Below are 14,726 nucleotides of genomic sequence, written 5' to 3' on the forward strand. Positions count from 1 at the left end.
AAAAGTTAGTGAACGTCACATTGCAGTTTGCGAAGAACCTGAACAGCGCTCAGTTATTGACAATATTCGGAATGTAAAATTAAATGTTTCAAATCGTGGCATATTCTTCAAAAATTTAAATCAAAAACATGCGCCTAGCAAGAAACCCAAGAGCTGGGAGCTCTTTAAAAGGAAACTAAGCGGAACTGTTTTGGGTTTACCCAAGAGACGTGCTTGCACTATCTACACTAATATTGTAGTGAATAAATTATTAGCATCTTGTTCATCACCTAAACATAAAAACCTACAGATGTTAGATCGGACGAGCGAGGAGGCCAAAACACTGCTGCTCCACCCATCTTTGTGGATAGTTCGTATTTAGCCACTTCGTCACCGCCAGGGAATAATGTGAAATATATCCGTTTAATTATGCTATTAACTTATGCTCAAAATGTGAGCCAAATATCTCAAAAACTTTCGGAGTTATAAAAGATAAGTTTAAAAATATATAAAACTTTAACGTACTGTATTTTCTTAAAAAAGCTTTTCTCGAATATGGTTTATATAGCAAATTAATATTATTTTTTTCGTTGAATACGTTAGATGTACATATAAAAAACCTGAACACCCTGCGTTTGCAAAAAAGGTGAAAGAAATAAAACAAGCAAAGCAACTAAAAATGTACCCATATGAGATGGTCTGCGCCCTAGTCAAAAAGAAGTACAAGTTGTGTACAAGAAACTTAAAGGTAAAAATTTGGATTCCGCTTTGACTGGATTTGACTGGAATGATTGAGTGAATTTGATGTCTATTTCAAGTTTAAAATTCAATTTCTTAAGAGCAAGGACAAGAGAGGAGGAAACTCGATAGATGAAATTACTTTGATGGTAATGTCGGCTTGAACTAAAATATTTGCATTTGCATTTCGAGAATTGGGCTTTTAAAAGGTTAGTTTGGAATAATCCATCAAGGGCACCAAAGAAGACCTCAAAAGGATAAATATCGCATTATTGTGTAAGGTACGAATAATCTGTGACGCAGCCGTGATTCTTATGGTTCTGGTCCGACAACTCAGGGATGAATTAAGGTCAGTGGAAAAAATATTCAAAACTTGCGTTATTAAGCAGGCCAACTACAGCTCTATCTATTAGTAAAGAGTCCTTCCAGTGATAATTTTATTATTTTATACATAGAACAATGCAATGCTTGAAATGATCTCTATAAATATTTCACTTTTATGTTAAGATTTTCCTTTCAGTGATTATCGAATTCATTCTAACTACATCCTAGCTCAAAATCCAGTCTCTCTACTTATTGATTACTTATTACCGGATTTCGTCGCTTGGGCCTAAAAGAGACGGTGTCCCAAATTGGAAACCGTAATCTAAAACTACGACCTTCTTCCATGGAGATGAGATCTCCACGTTAGAAAATGAAAATAATGAGAGAACCTTCGCCTTTGTCTGGCAAAGCACTTTCTGGGAAACTATGTTGCATGCACTCGAATCCCTCTCCCTCCAATCAATCAAGTGAAACTTGGAATCTGAAAATCCTCTCGTGAAATATTCCGGGCAACGATGTGGAGAAGTCCATCATCGTTTTACCAGTAATCCGCTTGATCTATTTACTATTTCGACCAAGGCTTGGCACCGGATACTGCGTTATTATTGCAAACACCTCGGATAATGCACGATCTAAAAATACACCAACATTGAGTGCCATGTTTTAACAAATTCCTGACGATTAACTTGTAAGAACTTAATTTACTAAAACATACATTAACTTATTTTCATATAGTCCTGTCGATTTTAATACTAAAAAATCAATGGATCATACTAGGGTTTCTATAATAATTGGTTCATTTTCTTGATAGTCTGACATTCCCACTATGTATTCTGGAACAGCTCTAGCCAGCAACGCCTTCCTCTTCTTCTCCATCTGAAGAGAAGAATGTACGGGGCGTTATTGACTAATTGTTCGATATTTGGCAGGGTGATTTTTCAAGTAATTTTAAGCTGGAAAGTTTTTATACACACCTGTTATAGCTCGTCAAGTTTTTAAGATACCGGGTATCGAAGTTGGAAAAATAAACCACATATTCTTTGGTGTCTTTCGACCTCTTCCAGCAAACTTTACGAAATTTCGTATCCAGTGACTTTCTGGGAGAAGAAATTCATATTTATCAACGTTTTAGTTTTACCTTTCAGAGGGCGCCACAAGCGACCATTAGGACAATTAAGTATTGTCCGATGCGTTCCCAAAAGAATGTAAATGAAGAAAGTAGGCCGTGGAAAAAAAAAGACAAGCTGACGTGAACTGACACTTATAAACTTAATCTAAAAGTTTGAAGATATTTATTGTTATTGTTTATGTAATTTTTGTCATTTTCAATGGATAAAAAGTAAAATAGCAAGTTAATTTAGCTGTATTAGGTAATTAGCATGCATAATCAGCTTTAAACGCTCTCTTGGAAACTGTCGCTCCCAGCGACGGCAGCAAGGCACAACTTCGTCAAACAGACAAGGTAGAGAAGATTTTTTTAACTCGAAAGTGACATACAGTGTGACACAAAAAAGTTGCAGCTGTTTAAATGTGCCCTAATGATCGCTTGTGGCGCCCTCTATACGGTACAACTAAATCGTCGCTAAATTTGAATTTCTCATCCCGAAAAACCCGTCGATACGAAATTTCGTAAAATTAGCTGAAATACATCGAAATATATGTGATTTGTTTTTTCAACTTTGATACCCCGCATCTTGCCAATTAAACGAGCTAGGAAAAATGTTTATAAAAATTTTTCCATCTTAGAACTACTCGAAAAATCACCCTGTGGAATATCAAACATTTATTCAATAACACTCTGTATTAAGAACTAAACACCTCAAGAGGAAAACGTACCTCCCTACTTTTAGCGCAGCTGCATCTGTCCTTCCTTATCCTGCGCTTTCTAATGTGCTTCTTCCTTCTTACGTTCCCATTCACATTCGATTCACTAACAGTGGTTGGTGAAATGGTGGTTGAGAGAGTTTCATTTAATGCCTCCATACTCCTTATGGTCGTGTTCATTCTGAGGATTTCATACAAGTTGAATTCTTCTTCTCCAAATGTGCTCTTTATGACGTCACTGTCCAAGAATATGATGAATTAATAAGGGATCGGCAATTGGCCAGATGCACTTACATTTTCGGGGTCTTGCAGTAGGCCAAAACCATGAATAAAATACTGCAAGGGCTGACGCAGCAATCTTCATTCAGTTCTTGTCGGTTTCTTGGGTCACTGGGCCTTCCTAAAATTCCTCCAGTTAATCTACCTAATTTTCCGGAATAATTAATAGTTTCTAATAATCCCTCTGTACATTCGCCTTGATGCCCAGGTGGCCTTAATTTCCTATCAAATCAACGTAGACTCGAGAACCATAGAAGCGCAGCTTAAAGGAAGATTCCTAAATTCCGGCCCTTAAGGCATCAATTATTGTGATCTGTCACAATGGTGCTATTTCACGTGCCCTAATGTTTTGTCTTAGATTTCGTATCTATTGCTAAGAGGGTTAATTTATGGTAATTCAATGCTAAACTTAGGGTGTTAAGTGCTATACCCTATAGGGCAGAGATAAAAAACAGTTTAACGCAAAAGCCAATTAAGTTTAGTTTAGATCAGATCAGTTCAGTTGTTCACAAGAGTACATCAACTTCTGTAAGAAGTTAAAAGAAATTCATGAAAATTTAAAGAATTTCTAGTGAAAGGGTCATACTTTTAAAGTAACGATTGGTACTAAGATGAGTAAGGGTTTTGACAATATTAAGAGCTGGTTAAGAGAAACTACCTACGCTAATGAACTTCTTGCTGTTATAAAAAGCACTTATAAGATCTATTTGGGAAACAAATCCTAAGCAGTTTAGTAGACTTCCAGTGGCAGCGTCACATTTTCAAAAATAACTAGTACTAAGGGAATTTTTATTAAATTAACTACTTTAAAGCAAAATTTCATCTTGACAAGAATGTCACTTTGGCCAACGAAGTTTTATGGATTTTTAATGCAATTATAAGAGAATTTGAGAAAAAAACACTGAACCGCTTAGTAGAGTTTTGGTAGCTGCGGCAGGTTCTCTAAGCACCTAACGAACGTTAAGGAAATCTTTACAAACTCACCAAATAATAATCAACAATCTTACAAACCGAATCTATTTGAAAATACACTTTTTCGCAAAAAAAAGCAAAGAAAATAGAGGTAATCACGTAATAATACACTTTTCCTAGCAGTGTGCGATAAAGTGATTTTATCGCTCGCAGGTGAAAGTCAAAAGCACCACTTTACCGTCCGCAAAACTGGTTTCTTAACATACCGTTATCTATTGTTTTTATAGCCATACGAGAAGGCATTATTTTCCGCACTTCTGCTGCAAATGAATATTTTTTGACATTTACAGGATTAGGAAAATTAGTGCGGAAATAATCTCTTTGTGCTAGTTCTGAACTGAATTTGGCAATACGAACCGCTATGAGTTTTAACGCTTTTTGACGAGTTAGAATTAAAATTTTAGCGAAATTGGATTAAAAGCTGTTGCCAAAGCCCGAGCGACCTACAGTAATTCCACTTACGATCTCCCAGTCCATAAAATACATCACAAAATTCGTGCAGATATTGGGTGAGTCTGGATCCACAGTACTTGAGAGCCACCTTAAATTCTGGATCCCTGCGTCTGGCTTCACAATTGAGGGATGTCAGAATCAGCGATAACAGAAGATAAAGGATGACTAGCCGAAAGTTTATTGACATCCCTAAAATCCCCCTAAACGTGCAAAAATGTGATCAGACCTATTGTTTGAGAAGAGGCTAAAAGAAGGTTGACGATACGTCGGCTTTGAAAAGAAAAGCCCTTTGAGCACTAAAAGAGCTTTATACAAAATTCCGGTTTTTATATTCACATTTCCCCCAATTTTTGGGGCCAATATAATTTAACGAACCGTGAAGTATCAAATATCCGAGAACTATTTCCTTTATATTGTCAATTTTCCAGATATTTAATATTAGTGTGGCTATTACTTCTCTAATTTTCCGGTTGGATATCAGGTTACCGTCCATGAACATATTGGTATTTTCCCCTTGATTCCCCATTATTTTTATTCCTTTGTCCCTTGTGGATTATGAATGCATATAACTCGATTTAAAACTATCAAATTTCCTTTGTTAGCATAAGGGCGCAGATTTTTAAAATATTTAAAAAACTCTTACCTTGGAAATCCAAGTCAAATGAACTGTATTCAATTTAAACTGTTTTGTTGTTATTTCATGACCAATGAAAATAGTTTGAGAATACAGCCGCTGGCCACAAGGGGACACATTAAGTGACAAAATTTATAATCAGTTATTAAAAATAATTCTAAGCGTCTAGTTAATTAGTAAATATTGATAAAAATGACTAAAAATAGTGTCTGCCCGGAACTTTTTGCCTTAGGCAAGCATAAAGAGGGCTGTTTATCTAGTGATAAGTGAAAGTAATTTGATAACAATTAAACGGTTTATTTAATATTTGTGTCCAGTTTGAACCTATAACGGGCTTATTCAAGAAATGGCGACGCTGGGGAGAAGAATGAGTTATTTTGAAGTGATAAATGATGAACGGCAATCTGCCTGACAAATCAATGGCTAATATGGAAAAATGAACTAACTTGGATAGTTTAGTTTATTTGTTGTTTATACGTAAGCATATACATACTTTGAAATTACAGACTTCTGAACATAAAATCAAAATTGTTATGTCTTAAATAAAATAATAAATTAATAAACGAAATTGTATGTAGTAGTAATATAATGGACTACATCAGTATTGCATAGGTAGAAATAAAACAGAAGTGTTTTTTTTTTGTGTTTTTTCCCTTTTAACGAGTTTATAAATCTTAACACTGCAAATAAAAAGAAAATTTAATACAAGTATATATTTTCAATGCGAACCTAATAGTATGTAGACCTGTGTATGTACCATGTAAACCTTAATTAGTATCGAATATAACAATAATATGACCATTTTTTTTCTTAATAAATAGACAAAGGCAACAGTACTCCCATTGTCTATGAGGTCCAGCAGAATCAGCATTTATCATATTACATACAAGCAAATCAGTTCCATAGTCTTCAGACTTTAAGCATCCTGTCTCGCAACATTAACTTTTGTATGTTATCGCAATTTTACTTTAAAAAAAAATTAAAAAGTAAATTTACTTAAAAATTTATAAAATTCAACGAACGCCCGGCTGTAGCGAACAAAATCTCTGGTCCCCTCGTGTTCTTCGTAACCGAGTTCGACTGTTTCTCCGTATCTTTCACTCTTTTTGTAGAATATGAAAAAATACCTATCGATGCAAATTCAGAATGGAAAAGAAGGAAAAAATAATTATCCGGCTCAGTTATTAACGATCTGGAGAAATTCGTAACACTTAATCAAGTTTCTTAAAATCATCATTCGCAATACTGCTAAAATGGTCGAGGATTCGTTGGTTTATGAGGCAAAAAGTGCTCGTGTGTCTTAGTAAGAAGGCACTTTCCGCATTTTTTTTTGTCTAGATTTATTTTTATTTTATTGTTAAACAGTTATACAAAAATATGCTAAAAGCCAAATTAGGCTGAAAGGATTTTTAAATCTTGAAATACCCTCGTTCCTTTCACACTATACCGTGAAGGTTAATTCAAGGTGAACACAGATAAACGGAAAACACATGGCGCCTTTAAAGATTATGTCACGTCAACATTCCAGACATTCCATTGCCAAGTGTTTAGCGCGCGTTAAAGGGGATGACCTCTTTAATAAAGCGATAGCTCTGAAGAAAATGGGTCAATGTGACACCACAGGTAAGACAGTTTCAAAACGTCCACAAGAATGCCAGATAAGGATGGAATATGTGTAAAATACAGAGAGAGACAGATTGATAGTATAGCGGTCTTTCTTCTAGTTGGCTCTTTCGTTCATCTCATCATAACCTCAAAATATTTATTTCGATTTGAGGTTAATTAGAAGATCGTTAATATTACGTTATTTGTAATTTAAATTTATGAAGTCCACCTCGAGTATTTCCTTTTTACGATCTGTTATGTTGAAATCAATATTCCTTAATATTATAATAAACAATGCCGCTTAATCTTAAGAAAGAAACTAAGTTACATTAAGGGTCTGAATGATCGCCCCATTGCATGCTGTGGAAGAGGTTACAAAACCAAAAAAATAGTGGTAACTGAGCCTGTTGTCGCATTTTCGATTAGTGTTGCGAGGGAGATGTAAAAAATCCTATTCTTAAGGTACGTAAAGTCCTTTAATGAGAGAATACCACTTTCAACATCAATCTTAAATTAAATGCTTGGTATAAGATGGATTTCAGGCAAAATTGATTGGGAAACCGTAAAAAAGCGGGTAAGAAGCGTTTTACAAAATGAGGTACCTCCAAATTCGAAGGACCGTCCTCTAGCCTTAAGACAATGTTTTCAGCTTATGCAACTAGATAGATTCCGTTCAGTACTTTATACATATGTAGACTCAAATTTGTATATAACGATCCTGGGTTATAGCGAATGGTTGCCTTTAACGAACTAAATGTAAGGAATTTACTAAGTATTTATGTAACTACGTGTTATTCCTGTTTTAATATAATGAGTGAGTTTATAATGAATCAACGGTTTTAGCAAACGTCTTGTCGAGGAAGAATTTGAGGTCCGATTGGTTATAACGAACTAAAATCATTTTGGAGTCTTTATTAGACCAATTTTAAGGTATTTTTTGTCGAAATAATCTCGACACAAGGGAATCCCCGAGTATTGAATCGTAGTCGATTTTCCACGATTTTGGAGTGCGTTAGCTGCATTTTATTAGTATTGAATGTTAAGACTTGAGTAAAATACAAATGCGTGGATGCCCATTTGACTTTATATAAAATTAATGGGCATATATCTAGGTTTAGTTCACACCCCCAATCAATTTCCCTACAAGTGAAAGCAGTTAGTGTCAGCCAAGACGAACATAGTATATGCATGGGCGTATTAATCAGAATCGAATATAATGAAAGCCCTGCTATAGTGAACAAAATCTTTGGTTTCCTCGTGTTCGTTATAACCCAGTTCGACGATATTTCAGTGAATTATTATAACGCAATAGCCGTGAAAATCCTTTAAAATCGTCGGATTATTTCTATTGTTCCTTTTGGAAGTAATTTGCAGCAAAATTTACCTTTCAAAATAAGTGGCGCTATCTTGCTTCCTGATTTCGAATTGATTTTCTCACAATTCTTAGAGGGGAGATTTTCCTCTGTTTACCAATTTGAACGAAAAGTCTACCTGAGCAACTTTGGTTAAAGTTCATAGTTGAACACACTAATTTAAAGCCCCGTTTTGAAATTAAAAAAGCTTTGGCTGCGGTGAAATTAATGCGACGGCGTAATAATACATTAAAAGTAATCGATTTTGATTCTCCAAAATTATTGTAAGTATAGGAGCAAATTATGCAAGAGTTTGGAGCAATTTAGTTCAGCATCCTGCGTATTATTAAATTCATCTAGATTCTATCAAAGTTTGGAATAAAATCAATCACAATTTCTAGTTCAACTTTCCTAGAATTGGGGTCGGTGTTGAAGGCACTTCTGAAGTGCTGAAAACTTGTGCACATAACTTATGGACGAAAATCTCTTTTACGGTTAAAAATTTTGATACACCATTACGTCAAGAATAGAAACTTTACGACCATTTATCCTAAAAGAGAGATTTACCATATATATAATGACCATTTCTGGTAAATGTGCCCCTAACTCAACTAGCAAACAAAATCTATTTTGCTCGATACGGTCATCACTTGAAAATAACTATAAATATGTATTTACCAGAATAGTAAATATTTGCCTCGTTATCAGTAGAGGCGATCACGAAATTCATAATATATTTTTCTTAAACAAGGTCGATTCTTAGAAAACCACCTCAAATGGGTGTTGGAACATTAGAGGTATGTCTAGGATATATTAATCTATTAATATAATGTCGGCCAGCTGTTTGATGGTAAATAGCGTATGGTTGAAGCAACGCCCTACGTTTGCTGTTACCCGAGGTTTTTTTAAATTATCACCCGATATGAGGCTTGAGTTCGAGCAATTAATATAAGCAAAGAAGGTAGTAATTACGGTACACTTAAGAAAGGAGCACCCCTGTTTTCAGCTATCGAAGCTTTTAATGAGGTCCGCATGAGCAATATCAGTTTCAGATAAAGGAAGAACTTCTCTTCATGGTTGTCTTACGAAATGTAATATAAAGTCACGCGTCTAATATATAATAATTACACAATGGCTCTATAATACACGCGCCAGTTTTTCAGTGATAGCACATATTTACGTTGATCTTTCACCTTATTGGACAATACTACTAAGATGTATCCGGTTTGATGTTCAATGACCCACTAAGATAAAAAAAAAAATGATTCGAAGACTTGCCGAAGTTAATTTATGTAACACCCAAATGAGTCTACGAGAACTAGTAAGTAATAGCTCTGAAAGTACTATCGGTCTTTAAACGAACGAACTCAATATTGTCGACAAAGATGTACATATGAAATATTCAGAATATTCGCGCAAAGTTCTGTTTATTGATTTCCTGATTCTTGCTTTCCATTTATCTTTCAAGTAACAAAATATCATTTTGGATTTGTCGAGAAAATTCATAACATGCCGCTTCACGAATACCTAAATATTCCATGAAGAAAGTCATTTCGTTCGCGATTATTTATTAGACGTGAAGAAATGTAAATATTATTTAAGTTTAAGATTTTTGAACTGAAATGACTAGTTTACAACAGTATCAGACCAGTCTCAGCAAGTCTGGCGCTTTGGGCGATATTTTCAATCACCTTCTGACGATTTGTGATTTCATAGAGAAATCAATTATCGGTATGTACGTATATGAGACTAATGAAGGTGAATTTTAAAATTAGTGGCCACCCCACAGGGTATCCCAAAAGAGTGGGGCATCGTAAAGTGTAATTTTTTCAAATGAGACTACCTACATTTTTTCTCCGTGATAGAATACCCTTTTGAACCTTAAGGTGCATCGACTCGAAGCTACGACGTTTTACAAGAAATTTTAGACATTTGCAGTACCTCATAAAAAAATTGATACTAATGTTAACTTAAGTTAGATTTTTTCGTAATTTTGGGATGGATTCTCATGCAAGATCGCCTTAGCAGGCACGAATACTCATTGAGCCAAAATCGCATACAAGGTGTTCGCAACAGCAACTTAAATTTTATGTTTTAAGGCTCCATTTCCTTGATTTTTTCAAATAGAACGGTGCGCTGTTTACGATAGAGCACGAAAGAACATTCAATTTTCTTCATTTTGGTATAAAATAATGCCTATTTACCGTAAATTTCAATGAAATTATGAATTATTTCGTGAAAGCCTGCAGTTATAGCTAAGTGCTTAAGCGCGTTATGCATGCGTTGCCATGGTTTCGATGTTGTTTGTTTCAAGTTTTGATAGCTTTGATGAGCTGTCAAACTCATCGGAATCTGAGGAACTGTTAACTCGACATCCTATACTGAATGTTTCATATAACGATAGTTAGGAGCTCTAATCATAAAGAGATATTACTGTTGACTTTGTCGTGTTGACACTATTGCAAGCACATATGTCCTGTTGCTATAATTTATTGTAATGATAGAGAGTTCTTGTGAAATGATGTAATTAGTCGACTAGCCGTTGTCACCATTTCTATTGAATTACGTTCGAGATTCCAAAGCATCTGAAGTCAAAGAATTGCTTATCCGGAAACTTCAATTTTCAAATGCAATAGTTACGTCAGCCATACAGGCCCGAACTTACAACTTTTCCGTATAATGGAAAACCCTTCCTTCTCAAAGGTGCATTTAGAGTGCGTTCAAAGCAGAGTTAATGACCAAATTTGTCATCTTCGATGTGATGAACTCCCTTGAAATATCAGTGCTTTGCCGTGCAACGCCAGAAACAAACTTCAATTTCAGTGCACTTTTCAGAAGTTATAAGCTTTTCAATCCAATAGCAAAAGCTTTTATACTACGTCATCTGACAAAACCATCTATGTTTATTTAGGAAATATAGATTTTGCTGGAACTTTTCCGGCAAATAATCCAGTCAACCGCTTCCACTAGTATTTATGTGTAGCTGCTTGAAACTTTCAGACTGTGTGGGAGGCATTAAATTTGTGTCTATGACAGTTCCCTGAAGGCATCTTGGGACTTTCATGTTTGCACTCTTTGGGGAAAAATTCCTTCGAATTTTTCGAGCAAGAGACGATCCGAGCAAGTATTTTAGCCATTATTAAAATCCCTATAAAGTATGTAGTTACTTCCTGATGAAATTGCCTTGTTGCGTCAACGAGTTATAGTTATCTCCTTTCCGTTTCAGTAATTAGATAAGTAATGTCTAGAAAAGAATTCTTACAAAAATTCTAACGAAACGCTTGCGCCTAACCAAAGGGGGAAATGGGAAATTCTGGACGCATCTTTTAGGAAAATTGTCAGTTTATCGCGCGATTCTGCAGGAGCAGAAACCAAACATCCGAGCCGGGTATCCACTGGGAAAACACGTGCTGGATGCGTAAAAGTTCGAATACATTTCGCTCTGTCATTTATCCATTGCAACATAAAAAATAGTTTAGTGCTTCAAGGATGTTTCCAGATTTATCCGAACAATTATTTAGAACAGCTATCCGAACGGTGTTTTAAAACCAGCGAAAATGTTTTGGGGATAAAGGCGAAGAGGACAGTTTCAAAATACATTAAAAAATTAAGTAAGTAAGGATTGGAGCAACATTCCTTTTAACAAACATGTTTAGAGATGAAATAGAGCTACCAAAGGACAAATTAGAGTTACTGGAAATAAGGGAAGAAAGTTTAAAAAACATTTTTGAGCGGTAAAACAGCATTTCAATCTTTAATCTGGGGCTTTCAACAATATTATTTCATGGAAACCACAATTTCTCCATCACTTCTCCATTTCCCTAACTATCTTAGAGCTGTTTATTGTTTACGTATGTGTTAATTAAAGTTTCGCGAATTGCAGTCTCCATTCTTCTATGGAAACGCTTGAGTGTAATGAGCACATCTTATTCTTCGTGACTCCATAATGGAGTTGTTTGGAAAGAATTGAGACATGTTGCGAATTGTTTTATAATGGAAACTTAGAATAATTGATGTTGAGGTTTACTCGATTTGTCTTTCAAATAACCTCTCATTAACAAACATGTCTGGGAATAATGCATAAGCAACCATTAATCTAGCCAAGAAGGCAAAACCACATAGTACTAGTGAAACTTAGGGAGGTTTAATAGCATTTTACGAGAAATTACTTCCTCATGCATCTTGTAAGCTTGAACTAACGAGAATAATTGGAAAATTTGTCGGCGATTAAGTAAGTTCAAAAGTATAATTTATTGGGCAATGGAACGTTAAAAAAGTGAGCTTCCCAGGAAAAATGCAAATTAAAAGTAAGTTATGTTCAAATATTAGAATATACTCAACTGAATATGACCAAGTCACGTATTACGAGGGGACTCCCAGAAGAAGTCGATCTAACGCTTAATGAAGAAAAAAATGGAAAATGCTTTCTCAGCGATGTTCTATGGATTCTATATTCTGTTTATAGTAAGGAGCTTCGAACGTCTCAAAGTAGGTATCAACCTTGGACTCCATCTCTTCATTTCTGACAAATCTCTTTGCACCGTATCGTTTTTTCACGTTTGGAAATACAAAAAAATCTAAAAGGGCTAAATCTGGCGAATTGGGTGGGTGTGTAGAAAATTTTAATCCAAATTGATTGAATTTTACCAGTGCTGCGTCGGAAGTGCGAACTGGTGCGTTGTGTTGATCAAAACACTCTTTCTTTTCCGCCAAATGCGGCCGCTTTTCTTTAATTTCTTGGGTCAAACGCTGCAATACAGTTGTATAATGTTCTCCGCTTACTGTTGTTCCTTTAAGGAGATGGTCAATAAAAAATATCCCACGTGAATCCCAAAAAACTGACGCAATCACCTCATTGGGGGGGTCGCCCACTGCAGAGTTCGTCTTGGCAGCCGGTACGACCGCATTAAATCATACCCAAATCAACACCCTCCAGCTTCACTCGACTGCAATGGGGCCTTAATAGCGATGATTATGTTCAATCTGTAGAAGAGTTCCCCATGATATCCGCCGACATACTAAATCTAGGAGACAAATGTTATCTTCATTTTTCTTCATTTTTCTTGGATTAAAAGATGCTTTTCATTCTTTTCCAAATGCGTGGAGCATATGACAGTGAATCTTGGGTAAACTTCATGATTTTCAATTGGATAGATGACGAGGTAAAGAATTTATCGAGGTTTTCTCCTTCGCTTTTCTTCATGTTTCATGATGATCATAATATTGAGTGCTGGAAAAGTTAAAGGTTTTGGTTCTTCATATGGTACTGGCATTAACCAATGAATTTGTAATAATTCTCAAAAATTGTTCAGATTGTTTGATAGTGATAAAGACAACAACGAGAAGAATCCTTTGAGCTCTTTCATAAATAATTGAAACTTTAAAAGAGATTGAAATCGTTAAAATCTTCTCAATTTCTTCCCTGCATGTACTTCTCTTCTTTTAGGGAAGAGAAGCGGCGCAGCACTTCGTTGGGGCGGTAGCATTTCGACGTAGCGCTGATTTAAAATACTGAAGTGTAATATGCTGGATAGTCAGAATTTTGAATCAACATTTTTCGTAATATCAAATTAACAGCTGCTTGTTAAATCGAATTACTACACCAAAAGCTGTTAGCGAATTTAAGCTTTGAATGCTGCAGCTCTCGACCCCCAGCGCTGCAATCCCCTGAATGTAAAGCCCTTAAGTTTGAAATAAACGTGTTATGCAGGCTTAAATAAGATGAGATGTTTTTGAGATGTTGAGAGAGAGAGAGAGAAAAACAGAAATAAAGAGGAAATGTTGAGATTTTTAATTTTTCACATTTCTAATTTATTGGACTCACGTTTGCTTCCGAAAAATGGGTGGGTTCATACAGGTTCCTGGTTATTGTCGCGAGTTTAGTGCACAGTGGTATTTAAATCATACATGATTTGGTGATGGTGTAGGGATTCACATTTTTTCCCTCTATTTTATTTAATATCAGAGCCTCCGGATTTCAAATGAAATACCGAAAATACATTTTTTTGGACAATACTCGTAGTTATAACCATTTTCTATGAAAAATATCTTACACCTATCTTCAATGGTTTTTTTTATTAACGACCCTGTATAAAGTCTGAAGTAGCGTGTAATGCAGAGTCAAACAAAAGTTATTTATCATATTATATTTCCCAGCAACATGTCCATTTTATAAGGAGTTTGGGGGTATGCTCCTTTTGGAAACAGGATATCTCCTCTAAAGCGCTTAAAAGCTCCATGTTTTCCCTTCAAAATTGGTTCTTTTAACGTATAAGAAGTTTAAGATGAAAAACTAGGAAAAAATTCTTTGTATTTTATTTCATCCGTTGGCTTTCCAAAAAGGCCGTCTAGGTGAAAATTCAGGATTGCGTGTGCGAGTTAAGCCTTCAACTCCATCATACCCTTAATTGCATCTGCGAGTTAAGCCTTCAACTCCATCATACCCTTAATTGCGTTACAACTTCATTGATGTATTCTTTTGGGTGTCCCGTGTGGTCCGCCTAATTGAGGCCCAATCAAGCGCAATTGTTTCCACAGGCAAGATGTTTTTCTACAAGGTACCATCT

The 14,726-nt window shown here is 35.4% G+C and overlaps 2 protein-coding genes across 3 annotated transcripts in view; one reads left to right on the forward strand and one right to left on the reverse strand.

Annotated features, from left to right (window-relative positions):
• Positions 1-1,206: 1,206 nt before the first annotated feature.
• On the reverse strand, positions 1,207-5,252 carry LOC136341024 (uncharacterized). 2 transcript variants are annotated; one of them, XM_066285591.1, is made up of 6 exons: positions 5,213-5,252; positions 4,579-4,769; positions 3,160-3,265; positions 2,878-3,103; positions 1,816-1,917; positions 1,207-1,673 (listed from the first exon to the last, which is right to left on the reverse strand). In XM_066285591.1, the coding sequence occupies exons 2-6, from the start codon at positions 4,754-4,756 to the stop codon at positions 1,644-1,646; spliced, it is 642 nt and encodes a 213-aa protein (XP_066141688.1). In that variant the 5' UTR covers positions 4,757-4,769; positions 5,213-5,252; the 3' UTR covers positions 1,207-1,643. The 2 variants fall into 2 exon arrangements, 1 of the variants encoding a protein (XP_066141688.1); XR_010732422.1 differs by lacking the exon at positions 5,213-5,252 and having other exon boundaries at positions 1,757-1,917; positions 4,579-5,180.
• A 6,273-nt stretch (positions 5,253-11,525) lies between these two features.
• The window catches only part of LOC136341022 (ras-related and estrogen-regulated growth inhibitor), a 44,439-nt gene continuing 41,238 nt past the window's right edge, over positions 11,526-14,726 (forward strand). Inside the window, exon 1 of the mRNA XM_066285587.1 lies at positions 11,526-11,771. The gene's annotated coding sequence lies outside the window, so the exon portion shown is untranslated. The remainder of the gene's footprint in view (positions 11,772-14,726) is intronic.

Source organism: Euwallacea fornicatus, chromosome 9 (genome assembly GCF_040115645.1).
Source record: "Euwallacea fornicatus isolate EFF26 chromosome 9, ASM4011564v1, whole genome shotgun sequence".
Classification (NCBI taxonomy): domain Eukaryota; kingdom Metazoa; phylum Arthropoda; class Insecta; order Coleoptera; family Curculionidae; genus Euwallacea; species Euwallacea fornicatus.